Raw genomic sequence first — 17,292 nt, forward strand, 5'->3', positions numbered from 1 at the left:
CTTGTATGTACAGTAAACAAGTATGGAAATACTTTGCAATTTTTGAAAAACAATCAGAAATTTCCTGGTTTCATAAACAGTTTTAAGACAGAAACAAATTACAGGCATTGCTTACAGACAGTTTTAGTAACCAAAACTGAATTATAAACCTTTAAAACACAGCTCCAACATACAGAAATGTAGTATCTGAAAACAGTTCACTGGGAATTCTCCTATAAGAGAAATATGAAGTATGCTATGCTGTACTGTGAACTTGATAAAACTGATATGAAATTTCCCTGAGAAGTTGATATTGGCACGTGAAAATAAAGCAAAGATCAGCAGGACACATGAAATTAATGCATTTCCAATGTAATTCCAAGCAGTATAGCATAAATCAGCATGGGCATGTAATTCTTGGATCTTGTCTGACATAAGGGAAGCAGAAATGATGCGTTGCTGCAGGTGTTTTGCAAGCAAACATGACACCCAGCTGATTGTTAGCAGACAAACTTTTTTCAAAGGAAAATGAGCTGAAGGAAGATCTCAAAGCTGAAAAATGAAAAACAAAACAGGTGAAAATAGTTATGACCACTCCTGGGCTGGAGCAGTCAGAAGCTATTGTTTGTGCTAGGATGGCACTGGAAACAGGCTGCTCCTAGGGGAAGCAGGAGCTGGCTCCAGCAGGCTTGAGAAGCATTTTGGGGGCTGACAGCCACTTCCAGCTGGGCTACATGCTGGGCTGCTCAGCATGGGCAGCTCCATTTGGCTCAGACATAGCAAGAAATGTGCACCTCACACTGAAAGCTACAGAACACCTGCAATTTATGTTCTCTGAGAAAACTGCAGTTTCTAGCCCCTCAAAGCCAAAATTTTAAGTTATATGACTTGTAATACTGTTAATCATAACAAAGATGACCTTGTTCCAACCCCATGCCATGGGCAGGGACACCTTCCACTAGATCAGGTCCCTCTGAGCCCACCCAGCCTGGCCTTGAACACTCCTAGGGATGGAGCACCCACAGCTGTGGGTAATTACACCTCACGCACAGTAAGCAATTTCTTCCTAATTTCTAATCTAAACCTACCTTCTCTCAGTTTGAAATTTTTACTCCTTGTCCTATGGCTACACATTCTTGTAAAAAATTCCTCTCCAGGGACTTTGTATTTTATACAAAACCCCATATGTGTAAGATACCTTTACGTGCTAAAAATGGAGCCTCTCTGCTACAGGTCCCATTTTCTATTGAAGATATATTTTACATACAATTCAACGGCACAGCCTTTGCAGTGTGCTGGTTAGGGTAATAAAAGGAAAAATGGGGTCAGAAAAAAAAGTCTGATCTTTGTAAAGTCATTTCTACACCATAATACAATTTAAATATTTTATTTACAAAATAATTACTGCAATTCTCTTTGTTACAAAAAAAAAATAGGGAAAAAAATCTAAAATATAACGAGGGATCCTTGACTTGCCAATCTGGGTGAAACATTTTGCTAGGGGCGTTTTCCCCTCTCTATTCTGCTGCCCTTCTGAAACACTCCTGTGTAAATCATACTCTGCAGGTTCACCCACCTTAATTATAGGATCTTTTCAAGAGACAGCAGTTATCTCTAGCTACCAGCCAGAGGGGGAAAAAATTTAAAATGCTATGGACTCACAGAGGCCTGGCTACTCCTGGATTTGATCAGAAATCACTTCTCAGCAGTGACACATAATACTGTTTTCAGGCAAAACATGAATAAACATGTGCATAAACTTTAGATTCAGAGCAATGCCACACTAGTTCTGTGATCCATCAGATCTCAGAAGATAAACATGATGTGATGGGGTCATTTCTTAGCAGAAAGGCTTCCAAAGAGCAACTGGAAAGCTGCAACTAGTTGGTGATTGAGTGGATAGGACTTCTCAGTGTGCATAACGTGGTCAGGCAAAGCAGCAGGAAGCCTTGAGTTAAGCAGATAAAACTATGCTGAGAAAGACTGGTCGGTAAACAAGGATTCTGCTCTAAAAAAAAAAATGAAGCATTGACATTGGTTTTATTTTGTGCTTTTAAAAAACAAAAGGGAGGAGAAAGAAGGCAATCTTTCAAACATCAGTTGAGGAATTTACAGCCAAGTGTAGTCCCACACCAAGGACATTATTGTACAGACCTGTTCCACAGGTCAAACTGGAGCCCATCCAGGTCTCCTGCTTGCAAGTGTGTCTTCAGCAACAGCTTTATGGTGCCCCACACAGCATTCCCAGGGGGCAAGCTCAGGTTCCCTCTCACACAGCAATGCTCTACTCCATCATCTATTTTGGAATCTGGTTGGGCCCAGCACTCTGTGCAGCTTCAGCAATCCCATCCTTCTGAGTACAGTGGGAGACACAAACAGAGCCATGAGAAAAGAAAATGAGTATTCACCAGTGCAGAATGACCCAGCACCCTTTAAACACAGGTGTTTTTACCTTCTGCTATGAGGACACCCGGCATGCCTGAACAGCCTGATCCTGGGCTGAATTCAGGACACCTGCTCCAGGGAGGGGAGTGATGCCAGTGCTATTCCATCAAGTACTGCTTGGACCTTTGCTTTACAGGAGTACAGACTGCTAAGTCTGGTGCCTGAGCCAAAGTCTAGCTCATCTCACCTATTCCCTGGTGATATTGGCCACGCAGAACATTGCACATTTTCTGCAGCAAATTGTTGGGCAGCTTCACTGTGCACTGTGACCCAGCTGCCCTCGCTCACTGGCTGGAGACATCAGCTTTTCAGGGTTTCCTCTGTTCTCAGACCTACCAATGACTGCACCTGTAAAAAACCTGATGAATTAATAATGCAAACAAGGCAACAGCGTGCTCATGATCAACTTCAGCACCAAAGTCCTATCAGGCTAACTGTATAATAATGGGCGCTGCAGATCAAACAGGACTCCATGGCTGTCAGAAGGACACATGAGTGCTTCAATAGAATAAAAGCACAGGAATCTGCATTGGCTTGGGCCAGGTCTATTTAAAGGATCTAGAAGTACTGTGGTACATAGAAGGGGATTAAAAGAAGGATTGCAGAACCTCAGCTAGATGTCATCTTAATGTTATGCAACTCCTTTTTCCTGAAAACAAAGGGTGGATTCAGCAAGACCTAAGCAGCCTAGCCTGTGCAAAGCTAAATCCTACCCTGACCTCTCACTGATCACTGCTTTAACTCCACGCCGGCCCCAGGCATGGAAAGAGGAGAACAGAGAGACCTTCCAGACAGTGAAACCCACTCCACTCCAGCACAGCATTCCTTTATAGCAGCCTCTCCAAGGGGAGTGGGAGCAAAGAGAAATGAGAAACTGATGCCAAACAGGATGTGAAAGCACAAAGAGGCACCAAGAGCTCTTCACAGAGGGACAGAAACAGAAAGGAAACCTTTGGTGCAACCACAACTGACACAGCGACAACAGAGCCCTGCCTGGGATTGCCAGGTGTCCTTGTCACATCAGGATAGGCTCACTTCTCACAATTCCTCATTAATTTGGTGGGATGGCAGGTTGGGCTAAATCTAAGATTCTGCCAGTAACCCCATCCAATTTGGATCAAAAGGTGGCAATACCAGGGCTCTGAAAGGAGCCACCACCCAGGGATCTAATCTGAAGTGCCCCACCACCGTGAAAAGTTAGAGGCTCCCACTGGGTTCTTAATTAGGATTTTGTGTGTTTCACTCAGCAAACCAGACTCTGCCTATGGTAATATTTTTAGGACTTCTTCTATTTCCAAAAGGTTTTAAAACAAAAATGCAAAGGGGGTGAGTGAAGGTATAACCATCCCAAAATAAACCCCACACAAATTACTTATAATTTGTTACTTGTCAAACAGTGGCATTAACAGGCCAAAAGAAGTTTAATACATGTCTCATACAGTGTGACTGAGTACCTAGTTGTCCAATTAGCAGCGCAAACAAAGATAAACATCTCATTAAAATATATAAATGTATATAACTTTGATTTCCTACACTCTACCACTTCCAATATATTTCTGAAATGCATTTCATTTTAGGAAAAAACACTCCATCACAATCTCTCATCTGCAGATACCTCTGCATGCTTGTGCTTCTTTGTTATTTAAAAAGCTTTACGTGGGATTTGTCGTGTAAAATATAAAATAAATACCTACAAAAATGTTTTACTCGAGCCATCAATAGAAACCCTCATTGAACAGGAGAGGGGGTTTTGTGTGGTTTGTGTGCCTTTACTTGGATGCAGTACTGCTTGCATAGACTTCTAAATTACATTGCAGTGTTCTCCACTCTGTTATTGATTGAGCTGAGATTTTTGGCAAGTTGTTTCACCACTGTGCAGTTCTTTCTATTCCTACCTACCCTCTGTGTCTCATTTACCTTTATAAACCTTTTCGGGAAGCAAGTGTTTTTTCCTGCCAGCTTGTAGTACCTGTCACCATGGGATCTTATTTCAGTTGGCTTGGTAAACTAATAACAATATTTATGTTCTAAGAGATTAAATTTTTAAAGAATAAAAGGAAAAAACTAAGTAATTATATTGGAGAAATACAGTACCAGTTCTATGGGCAAACCATACATGTTTAGAAAGATCCTGTCTTCCTAAAAGCTAGGCAGGCTTTAATAATGAAATAAATTTCATTTAAAAAAATTAAAAACAAACAAAACCATTAAAAGACAGCACAGAGGACAAAAATCATTATGATTGTGAAACTCAGTAATTTCCCAGGGGTTTCTAAGTACTCTATCTCATAGCCCAGGTCAGGAGACCAAAGAGGGAAGAAGTTTTACACAGTCCCAGCTTCCCTCCTCAGACTGAAATTCACTGAGGCAGCTGAGGACATCAAGAAAAACTCCCTGTCTGGGAACTGTGAAGTTTTTTTGTAAATGACTTTTAGAATCTGGAAGCTACTCAGATAGTCTAAATAACAAGACCAATATTAGCATCTAAAGGGATACAAGTGAAGGCTTCTGGTTCAATGTCCCAGCTACAAACCTCTTCCCCAGCCAGCAGCATCCTCACTAGCTGGCCAGCAGTGCACAGACACAGAGGGAGGAGTTCTGCAGCTCATGCAACCTGTTCCTACAGAAATTGGTGAGAAAGTTGCCTACTACTTACCAGAAATCTTCTTAATATTGACCCAAAAGAATACGAATTGGATTTACTAATTTTCTAGAACTGGTACTGTTCTAGTCACATGCAGGAGTTTCTTTCTCACATATGCAAAAAAAACCCAAAATCAAACCTTCAGCTTTTTGACTTTTACACTCAGAAACATTAATTTCACTACCCTTGAAGCACAGGCACAGACATGAGTTCCTATCAAGGCAAAGCAGCTGTTACACTTCTGCAAGTCAGATGAACTGTACACAAACCCATACAACATTTCACACATATTTAAAAGTGGCATATATAAGTTTTGTGGGTTCATCTGTTCTATTTCAGTACATAAGTATCACAGGCTTAACATAAAACTCAATATAAATATGAATCCAGAAGACCTTTTAATTGATATTTCAATTACCGACTTTCAATTTTAATTAAGCAAACTAAACATCTTGATTTTACTTTATTTTCTTAACAAAACCTCCAGTACTGTAATGGGTTCTTTTTCTGAAATCTTTTATGCTATTTTTACTGGAAAATGACCAAAGAGAGTGAGTGTAGAAAAAGCTCTTTTTACTGGCTTGTCTGAAATTCCAGTAATTCTTCTAGAAGTTTACAGAGCAGAAATGTTCTTCCACATCTCTAATCAAGCAGATAAAATGAAAAACCAAACTCTTCGGGAAACATATTCTCTGTACACAATATAACAAAGATTTTTTAATAGGCTTCACTAGCAGTAGCTATAATAGAAAAACCATGAGACAACAGACCAGCGCTACCGATAATAGAAGCTCCACATTAGTAATAACCACTATATTCTCTTAAATAAAAAAATATTGCTAAGCTTTTATCCACTTTAAAGCTTCTATCACCAAGACTGAATTATGATCAATTAGAGTAATAGATCCTGTCTTAAAATGATACAGAATATTTCCAGCAACTTATTCCAAGAAATTCATTATGTTAGACTCCGAATTTAATGTGAATACTTCCTTACATTGCCATAGAAACGAGAGACTCTCAACTTGAAATTGCCATGCTAGTTGCTACAACAAAAAGGCAGTTTCTCTCACCACGAGTTCAGTTTTCATGTGTGAGACAATAGGCAGATATAACAAACCCACATGGAAAGAGAAATGAGAAATACCAGTAAAAATAATGACTGTATGATTACTATATATATACATGTATATGTATATATATATAAAATGAAGAGGAGTCAGAGCAAAGCACCTAATACCATCAAGTGCAGAACAGGGATCCCAGCAGGCCTGAGCTTCAAGGAGAGTTTTCCAAATGAGTAGTGCAGTGGCTGAACAGGGAATTTGGGGGGTAATCACACTTCACCTAAGCAAGGCACTCAATAGTTTAATCTGAAGAAGTGTTCAGCTCCTCCATCAGTCTGATACAAGAGTTCAGCAGCTGCTCCCTTTCCCACTTCACAAGGATTTCAATTCCATGATAGGAACCCCGCATGATCTTTTAGCTTTTTAAGCTAGCAACAGGACCCTGCAACACTTGGAAATATAAACTGCCGTTCCTGTTAAAAAACCAAGGCCAGAGAATTAAAATATAATGGGATTAATACTTGTTTATACTAACATACCATTTTGGAAGCATGTGAGAGGCTTATGTGACATTTATTAATGCAGATTTAGCACAAAGAAGGACTTAGTGAGGGAATAACAGAAATGAACACAGCCATTCCATTTCATACTAGAATCAGCTGTGAGAATATAACATGATAGAAACTATTCAGTGTAACTCATATAGGGTACAAATATGACTGTTCATCACTTTTCAGTGTAAGTTTAGGTAGAAAAAAATGGTGTGTGTTATAAGAACTTTCATGTGAAATGGATGTCCTGGAATGAGACTAATGCCCCAATTTTTTTTCCTTTCAACCTCTATAGGACAGGCTAGGTGTTGTTTTATGAAATGGCAATATTTTATCAGAAATATGCAGATTAATTCATGATTGGCACAATGGAAACAAAGCTGGAAGATTTTTTTTTAATTACAAAAAGAACTTTAAAATGTGCAATTTAAAAAATCATTTTGCACATTTCATTTTGAGAAATGCAAGGACAACGTGAGATACAAACCTATTAATAAATAGATAAGAAATAAAATACAATTTGTACCTGTTTGCAGGAAGGATTTCCACTCTGGAATACTAATGTTACATTAACACAGCTACACAATGTACTTGCTAGTATAGTGTAGAAATTTTTGCTCATTATACTCTACCACTGTTTTCCATTGTTCTGCTATGCATAGTGAATCTAAGAGCACTCCTCATAATGATGAAGTCTATTTCTAGGGGTTTTTTCCCTTTTTTTCCTGCATAATGAGGACACAATATTTCTTCAGCATTTTTAAGAACAAACACACTATGACTCTGCAGAGAGTGAGTGACCTCAATTCTGTCCTCAGTGTCTGACCTAACAGACTGTTGAAGGAAAACCCTGGCCCCCAGTGTAGTAATCCGGGAACTCTGTGGACACTTTTAATAATTCTGGATAAGTCAATGAAACGGCTGCCATCACTGGCTATAGAGACTGGCATATGCTGTCAAGGCTGTGCCACATACCCCCCAGACCAGGCACAATGGGAGACTGTCACACCAGCCCTTCTCCCATTAGAACAGGCATGATCTGGAGTGCCAGAATTTTGTGTCAAAACAAGTTTCTGCATGCTTTCTGAACTGAACTCAAGCACAGAGGGTAGGAATATCTTTCTGGCAGAATAAACTAGTTGGTATTTATGCCAGACCTGAAAGATGTGCTACCTGAAAGGTTCAATATGAATTCCAGCAACACAGGAAGGTGCTTCACTAGAGCAAAAGGCTTGGAGTGGGCAAGAAGAAGAATGTTGGTGGCAGACAGGGCTCCATGGTTTGCAAATTTATGGGGGGCCTCCATCCATGAAGTATACTGATCTGAACCAAGGATGGCTCAAGAAAGTAACAAAAATATTATATTGAAATGTATATAGAAAGGCATTATTTCCTCTATGGATGTGGCAGCAGACAGCCACTTTGTCTTGTCTGAAAACCATAAACCATATGCACATTTGGTATCTTAATTCCGTTTTCACATGGTGTTGAATACCTGGACTGTCGTCCTTGCTTCCCAAGGTCAGAGGCCTGAAAAGAAAGGCACAGTAATGACTTAGTGTTTTTGGTTCTGCACTACCACTACATAGTGTTTATGGCCATGACACCACAACTGTGATGGTACCAGAGAAGAAGGAAGCAGAAATAGAGCCAGGGAGGCTGAGGTGCTGCCTCAGCAGCAAGGAACCCAGCATGCAGTTCTGTCCATGATGAAACACTGCCTGGTAAATCTCTTTTTTTGTAGGAACATCACTCACGTAGGAAAGTCATCCTACACAACTTTGTGTTTCTCCCCCACTTCTCAGGTGGCACCATTGCTTCACCCTACTTTCATGAGAACTTGGGACAGAAACACAGATGTGTTAACAATAACTCATGTTTTCATCTGACGAAGCAGGAATGCTATTTTTTCCTTTGGAATGAGTTAATTGTGCATATTTTAGAGGGACAGCTTTACACCAGCATTCTTCTGGAGAAACCAATTGGTCATAGCTTGGACTGGTGCACCATTTGCTGCGTGTAAAACTGACTGGATGGTGGCCTAGGGAGTGGGGGGAACGAAGCTGCATCCTGCTGGTGGGCAGGCACCAGTTGGGTTCCTCAGGGCTCACTATTTGGGGCAGGCCTGCTCAATATCTTTATCAATAATCTTGTGTTTTCAGTTCTGGGCCACTCACTATGAGACAGACATTGAGGTGCTGGAGCATGTCCAGAGAAGGGCAACAGAGGGAAGGGTCTGGAGCACAACTCTGATGAGGAGTGGCTGAGTGAGCAGGGGTGTTTTGCCTGGAGCAAAAGAGGCTCAGGGGAGACCTTATCAGTCTCTACAGCTGCCTGAAAGGAGGTGTAGCTGGGTGGGGGGTCAGCCTCTTCCCCCAAATAGCAAACAATAGGACAAGAGGAAATGGCCTCAAGTTACACAAGGGAGGTTTAGATTGGATATTAGGAAAAAAATTCTTCTCTGAAAGCATTGTCTAACATAGGAAAAAGCTGCCCAGGGAAGTAGTTGAGCCTCCCAGCCCTGGAGATGTGGCACTTAGGGTAACAGTTTAATGGTGGGCTTGGCAGTGCTGGGTTAACACTTGGAGTCAATGATCGTAAAGGTCTTTTCCAAACTAAATGATTCTATGATTTCAACATGTTTTGAGAAACTAAGACAGGCCTAGGAAACAAGTTCCCTGCACTGATTTTTCCTGTGCTGCAGGCACAGGGCCATTCACTCTCTTGAATATGACAGAACATGTAAATTCTAAAACCAGTAATATACTTTAATAATCTCTAAATTTTTTTCCTGGAACTTTCACATAATTTTACTTTCTCTGTTTTGTTCCTTGTCTTGTTTTCCTTCACCTCACATTCATGTGCTGTGGAAATAATCAAAGACACCCAGGAGAAATGTCTGAAGCTGATAAGCAGAGCGAAACAGCATTATTCATATATTACTAATCATAATGTATGTATGAATGAGAAGACACCTGGTAGTGCTGTGTTGACAGCAAGCTACCTTTTGATTAAGCTTTCTGGATTCTAGCACTCTGAAGGTACTGACTAGGAGTTCAAGAATAATGTAAAAAGGATAAATACATGGCAGATACACACAAACAACAGCTTTCTTTCAGCTCAGTTTCTAGTGAAGTCTCCAGATTGTGGATAGCAGGTTTGAATGAATGAGAGATTTTAGATTAACATTAAAAGAACATTCAAACCATAAGTACTGTTTTAGAGATTATCATTTACCAATTTTTGTCCAGTTTAGGAATGCTAAATAATTTTTGCTAAAGCCCTTAAGTATCTTTCTTTTCTCATGCTTCTGCCCACCATTCCATTTTTGATTGGGTAGTTTCAGCCTACAGTTAGAAACCTAAACAAATGGCCAGAAAAGTACGACATCTTCTTACTGGATGGATTTCTATGAGGTTGAAGAAAAGCAGATTTGTAACAAATCAGGTGTGCTGAAGAGATACTGTTGGGATCACAGCCCCCACGGTTTTAGAAAATTCAGGCCAGCATTGCAATGGCATTCAGCAACAAAACCCAATGACAGGCACTTTGCCACTGAAATCAATACCATCCAACTCTAGACTGCACCTACTTGGAGAGGCATCTAGTCAATCTTATTCTAAAGTTTATGATTATTTTATTTCCCACTGCAGAATCCTGTGCCATTTTGTACATTGCTTGACCACCAGAGTGTATGGGTCCATTGTAGTTATCATATATATTTGCACCAAAACTTGAATGAAAAATATTCTGGAGTCATACTGTAGCAATACTTGCACAGCAGTACTACGCAAATTCTTACTACAGATGAAAATTCCTACCAGTCTCAGAAAAACCAGATTGTATTATTTTTAATGTATATTATTATATTTATAAACACCTAGGTACATAAGCAAAAAAATTAGTTTGAGAATGTTAACACAGTCAAAAAATATCACTATGTTCTTTGAACTTTCCCTCGATGGCCCCCAGTAAAAAAAAATCTTTTTTTTTATTTGTTTATAGCACCATGAGGAAGAGAAACATCTGCTTGTACAGCTACTGCAGCCCTTTCTATCACTCTTTCTAAATCACAGTTGTGACCACCTCCTCCCATAAGTCCCTTTTGAAGGAGTTCTTTTTCCATGTATACACCACTTCTTGTATACAAAATATGTAGATGAATAATTTATAGAATCTTTCATGTCATGAAAGGAGCTCCTCATCTATAAAGAGCAAGGAGAAGATCAAGAACACTGAAAGCAAAAGCTCAGAATCCATATCTTTCATGAAATGCTGAATTAATGCAGGTGAGGTTATAGGATGCATAAAGGAAGTCAGACACAATTCTACCCCCTCACACCAGGACTTTCCTTTGATGTCAACTGTATCAACAGATGAACAAGTCTTACAGTAAAATTAACTTTACCTTATGTGACTAAACAGAACTAAGCAGAGCACTCTCAATTATTTAATTTCTTCAAGGAAATGATGCACTAACAAAGTCATGGCCCCATCCTTTAATGGCACATTTTTAATTCTCAGGGAAGGAAAAAGACTGATGATTATAATTCTACTGCTAGTGAACACAGAGTCCCTGACATGAAACATCACAAGCTCTCTGGAGGAGCTGAAGAATAAATCACAAGCTACATGAGTCAGAAGTCAGCTTCAATGGTCTTTAAATTAAGATGGACAAGCATAAGAATAACATAAAGTAATGGTAAAAAAAGAACTCTGAATTTAATTTCAGGAGCTAATAAAATCCTAAGGAGCACAAATTAGGAAAAAGGAATAAGGTTATTTTCAAATACTATCTATGCAAAAGTTATAAAGAAAAGTGAACCATGTAGGTTTTCAGGGTTCTTTGGGTCTGGTTTTTGAAAAACCCTTGTGATTTTTTTTTATTCTGGAAAATCATGCAGCTTTCTGTTTCAAAATACTGTTCTTGTGAACACAGCTACATCCAACATTCCCATCCTGGAGTATAGTGTATGTGATATCCAGGAATAAAATATCACCAAGAGTATCTAAATGCACAGAGTGTTTTAATGAATGTAGAAGATAATTATTTATGACCTTAAATTACAAGACATTAAAAAAAAACCCCATAACTATACATAGGAATATGTGTATGAAAAAGTCTGTAGTAAAATACTAGTATTTTAATTAGCTAACATGTTTACACATGCAGCCACAACTTTGGAAAATCATGACATTCCTGCATTTCTCTGTCAAAAGGCCTGTCATAGACTTTTAAACAAATTTTCAAAGTTAAGCCAGGTTTTAATTGCAAAGTTTATGGATGAACCAGTTATGAAAAAACACTACAAGGCTACTAAACCCCTTAGCCACAAATCAGTGGGTGTTGAGACAGTACCATCCTGTGTCCTTTCAGTCTTTGCTCAGCAACCACAGTCACGGCCACCAGGAATAGGATGTGGAGGATGCAGTCTGCCCAAACTTGGCTGCTCTTGTGTCCATCCTAATGAGGATCCAAACCTTTTCCTGACTGGGAAAGCACTTGAAAATATCCCCAAGTACATTTATAGTCAGCAAAACATTCTAGAATATGCTCACTATTAAGCAAATGATTGGATTGAGAAAATTAAACTTTAGTTCCCCCTTACATTATGTGTACAAAATGCCTTTTTTGCATAAGGAGCTATAGAATTAGGGGTCGACACTTAAAGTTTGACTATTTAGATTTAGAAAACAGCCATTAGAAAGTATCCACAGAAAGTGTCTGTTTTATTCATATTTTGAATAGTCATACCACTAAACACTTTTAAAAATAAATTAAATTGCTCAGTTGGTCACATCACCTGGTTACATCCAAACCACTTTCCTTGAGAAAGAGATGTACCAGGCAAGAGCTCCAGGACAAAATCTGCTCCAATGCTCCTGAGTTCTGAAATCCATGTTTTCAGACTGTTCACAGGGATTCTGCTGAGGGCATCTGTGGAAGTTTATAACTCTCTGTAAAGAATAAAGATCCTGGTTTGTGCAGTAGAACCAAGCGGGCTGTTTGTGCAGCCCTTCCAGGAGTGAGTGTGCACAGCACAGACCTGGTCAGCCACTGCTGGGAATTACTGTGGATCTGAGGCAGCAGGGAACAGACAGTGGAACTGGAGGCAACATTGCTCCCTGTATGACTCTTCCCCATGTGATTACTTATCCAAATTAAGATGCCTTCCCTTAACACACTGCTACTTTTACAACTATGCATCTGTACACGTGTGGGAAGAAGACAGCACTTAATCCAAACTGTTCTGCATGTGAAAACAAACACATCTGAAATTCAGAAGTATTTCTTTAAAAAACAGTAAAAGGTTCTTATCATCACTCAAAGGAGCAGAAGGTCAAAATGTACATTTGCAATATGCCCAACTAATGTAACTGCTGTATACAATTCTCTCATTGGAAGGATATATATTCAAAATAGCATGGGGCTTTGCTGAGGGAACCCTGCCTTCTTTATCTGATGTCAAAGACAGCTTTGCCTTTGACTTTATCTGGGCCAAGATTTCATCCCATGTGTTTCCAGAGATTCTCTGTGATTCTGCCAACAGTAGCACAACAAGTGGCTCTCAAAAAAGAAACTAACCAAAAAAAACCCAAACAGGAAATAGTCTCCAAGGAATAGTTCTTTGTGAACTCTTACAATTAAGACTAAATAATAATAATAATGATTCTTACAGTCTTTTCTCCTCATGCAAAACCAGGCCCAACATCCTGCATTAAAAGCCTATTTATTTATCTGGTGTCATACCTAGAAGAATTCATGTTGAACTATATCATGGAACCGCAAATCAGTTTCTTATGAAGTTTACTCCTCCTCATTATATACTTATATGCAGCAACTCCTACATTATATGTTTGGGGTTTTTATAACTCAAGATGTTTAGCGAACACAAAACAGCAATATTCCATTAAACTTTTCAAAAGTAGTATTTCATCTAGCAATGTGATAAATGCTGAAGTATTTAATTATTCCAGAGAGGGAAGTGTTTAATAAAACATAACATAAAGAAAAATCATGAAAGCACCTTTTCTATGCTTTAAAACAGCTAATTCAACCAATCCCTGATTTTATCTACAAGTAAATTTTCACTGCTGAATTGTCAAAACTTTCAAACAAGAGAAATACTCACAGTCTCTTAAAGATCACATTATAAATAGTCGTGTCCTACCTCCACATTTCTCTCTCTGACTTCATTCCTAGGCAGCACTGAAGCAGCAGCTACAGTCACATGGTGCATTCAAGGTCATGCTATTCTAATTGACAGCGATAGCATTGATAAATTATGCGGAAACAACGATAATGGAGTCATTAACCTTGTTCCAGCACACTAAAGGTGCTTCGTAATTAAAAAGGAGTAAAAAAGTTACAAAAACACATAAAGATTTTATTGCTCAGCCGTTTCTCTCCTACACGCTGCTGCAAAGCGCTGTCAGGGAACAGTAATATTGCTGTAACGTGGCTGCCTGTGCTTTGTCACCGAGGGGCGCAGGGATGCACTGGCTTACACTGGAAGGAGGAGTCAGGTAGTAAAGTGCACAAACCATTGACTTCTTTTTTCTTCCAATAGGAAGTTGGATCCAGAAGGCCTCTCTCTCTGGCGTAAAGGATGCTGGAGCACATGAAAGATCATTCCAGCCAGGAAGTCTTTCTCAGTCCAAGAATCTATGCTGAACTGTCATTTCCAAACACACAGACATGTGGCCAGCGCTTTGAAAACTTGCATTAAAACTGCAGTGAGTTAACATACTGAACTGAAACTCCTCGGGTATGTAGAGATACAGGTACAGATACATAGAATTAGGTAGAATTCAGAATTTATCCCTTATGTCTTATCAGAAGATTGCAGTAATTCCCAGACTAAAAGCCTGACTAGTGTCCCTAATTCATGTATGACAGGTAATTTATTAAGGGTGCACACATTAATGAATCATCAGTGGTTGCTTTGACTTATAGAGAAATGTTATAAAAACAGCAGAGAAATAGGACATATGTTTCACATAGCAACTCAAAGTAACCTTATATTTGCCTTATTGTAAAGAATCTATAGGATTTCTGAAAAAAAAAAAAGTTAAAATTGGTTTACTGACAATCTACCCTATCTTCTTGACACTTCAAATGCTGCTTCTTTTGGAATCCTTTCACAGTAAAACCACTCACACTAAAATTATTAATAAAAAGAGGACAGTATAGAGCAGCTTTCCTGGAGTTCAGGCCCCCAAAGATGACACTACACTGGCAAGACAGAATCCATTATAGCCATTTTTAATCTTCACTTATCACATGAACTATTGTGTATCCCTGCATAGCCTGACTGGCAAGATATGATCTACAATATATTGCACAACTTACATACAAGGACAAATAAAAAGGTCCCAGATCATATCTGTATATAGAGGCTTGACCTCATGGAGATAACTGAATATACAACAAAGTACATTCTGAAGGCCTGAGTGGAAATCAGATTCTTTCTACTGGTTCTATCATGTCTGGATAAACTAATAACTAGCATATTCTTCAAGCATTCAGAAGTATCGCAGATTATAAACAATAAACCGTCAATTACAAAGAAGAAGCAAAATTGCCAAATTATACCCAGTGCCAGAGAGATTCTCCTCTGTGTCCTCTGAGCACAGGCTGATGGCTAGAGTTGCAGAGCACAAGCGCCTTTGATGCATGGTATCTAAAAACTTCCCACCGCAGAAATTCCCAAGTTTTCAATGGCTGGGCTCGCTGCCCGGCTGGAATGCGTACTTGAGCGATACGCCTACAGCCGCTGCACCACCCATAGCCGAGGAGCACCTCTAGACCCGGCTCCCAGAGCAGCTCCTGCGCTCCTGAAAGGCTGCTGGGGTAGCAGAAACCTCCTCGCGAGCGTTCAGCTGCAGAGAACTCAACTCAGCATAGTTTAAAGAGGACAGAAACAAACATGTAAACAGCATCTGTGGCGTCTCTTCTCTGTTGACTTTCCTGGAAACGCATTAACCTATTACAGTACTTCAAAATAAATAAGCGAAACAGAGGCGAGGCACGAGTATACCGTTCTCTCCCAAAAGTTTCTTTCTGTCTGTCCTCTCACTTGCTCCGAGCTCCCCGTTCCCTGGGATTAGCGATCGTTTTCACCAGGGATCAAATGAATGACTTTTCCGCTAATGACACTTAAGAGATGCTGAAGCCACCCTGGGCGCCACCAGGGACCCGGCGAGCGGCGGCAGCCCCTGTCCCCACGCCAAGGAGCCCGGAGAGGGGCGAAGCCAAGGGCAAGCCCCGCTCCGCAGCCGGCCCCGGCCGCCGCTCCGGCCCCCGGCAGCGCCAGCGGCAGCAGCGACCGGAGGGGCGGCGGGGACCGGGGCCGGTGGCTCGGGTCGGGTCGGGCCGGGGGGCACCCGTCCCCGTGAGAGCGGGGCTGCCGGGGGTGCTGCCGCCGCGCCCCGCCCGGCCCCCCCCGGCATGGCGAAGCGCTGTCACTGACGCACATTTAATTCGCCCGGCTGCGGGTACCGCGCAGCGCCGCTCGCATCCTCCCCCCGCCGCCGGGGAGGGGGCGGCTCCGGCGGGGAGGGGGAAAGTCAAACTGCAGCAACAAAGTTGCTCCCCCTCCGCTCCCCCAGACCTGCCCCGGCCCCCGGGGGGTGGGCAGAGAGGGGGGCCCATGCCTGTCTTACCTTGCTTGACGCACTTGAGGCGGATGGGGTCCTTGCAGTGCTTGATCACGGCCAGCACATCCCTGATGGTGAGCCCGGCCACGGGGGTCTCGTTCACCTCCAGCAGCAGCTCCTCCGGCACCAACTTGCTGCCGCCCTCATAGGCCACCTTGCCGGGCTTCACTTCCCCCAGGTAGGGGAACTGCCCATTCTCGGCGCCCCCCTTCAGCTCGAAGCCCAGCTGTCCCTCCGGGTTCCTCACGATCACGATCTCGTGGACTCTGCTCGTCCAGTGGCTTTTTTTCTTCAAGCCCTTGGACATTGCCGTGGGGATGCTCTGCCCGACTCCCTCCCTGCAGTCTTGTGCTTCTTCCCCCCCTCCCTCTCTGCCCCCAGTCCCCGGGGCAGCCGCGCTCCTCCGGGCAGGCTCGGGGCGGGCGGAGCGGCCGCGGCTGTGCCGGCCGGCGGCCCCGCGGGCTGCGAGCTGGGTCGGGGAGCGCCTCTGTGCCCGCTGCTCCCGGCTTTAGCTGATATCCATGGCAGCCGCGGCGGCCGGACCCTGCCTGCGCGTGGATGCACTAGTTGTAGAGAAACTGGCAGGAGGGAGGAGGGAGGAGGGAGGGAGGCAGCGGGAGGGAGGGGACGGCCGCGGCGCGGGGAGGAGGAGGAGGGGTGTCGGTGTCGGTGCCGGAGCGAGGCGGGCGCTGTTTCGCCGCTCCCGCCTCGCCTGACCCGGTAGTGAAGGCCGAGAGAGAGGCTGCCTGGCACGGCCGGCAGAAGGCGGAGAACGGCCCGGGCGGGGGGGCGAGGGCGCTCGGCGGGCGAGAGGGAGAGCGGCGACCCCGGCCCGGCCCCAGCGCGGCCCCGGCCGGGAGGGGGCGCTCGGGAGAGCGGGGGCGCTGGCCCCGCTGCCTGCCCCGCCCGGCCGGACACACTGACCAGCACCGCCCCGGCCCGGCCG

General features: G+C 42.4%; 1 protein-coding gene across 10 annotated transcripts in view; it reads right to left on the reverse strand.

The window, feature by feature from the left end:
• Positions 1-17,018, reverse strand: part of MAGI2 (membrane associated guanylate kinase, WW and PDZ domain containing 2) — a 700,805-nt gene extending 683,787 nt beyond the window's left edge. For all 10 annotated transcript variants that reach the window (XM_030960213.1, XM_030960210.1, XM_030960207.1 and 7 more), the window contains exon 1: positions 16,353-17,018. In XM_030960213.1, coding sequence (XP_030816073.1) covers positions 16,353-16,653 — 301 coding nt within the window. In that variant the 5' untranslated portion in view covers positions 16,654-17,018. The remainder of the gene's footprint in view (positions 1-16,352) is intronic.
• Positions 17,019-17,292: the final 274 nt, after the last annotated feature.

The sequence above is a fragment of the Camarhynchus parvulus genome, chromosome 1A (assembly GCF_901933205.1).
Source record: "Camarhynchus parvulus chromosome 1A, STF_HiC, whole genome shotgun sequence".
Classification (NCBI taxonomy): domain Eukaryota; kingdom Metazoa; phylum Chordata; class Aves; order Passeriformes; family Thraupidae; genus Camarhynchus; species Camarhynchus parvulus.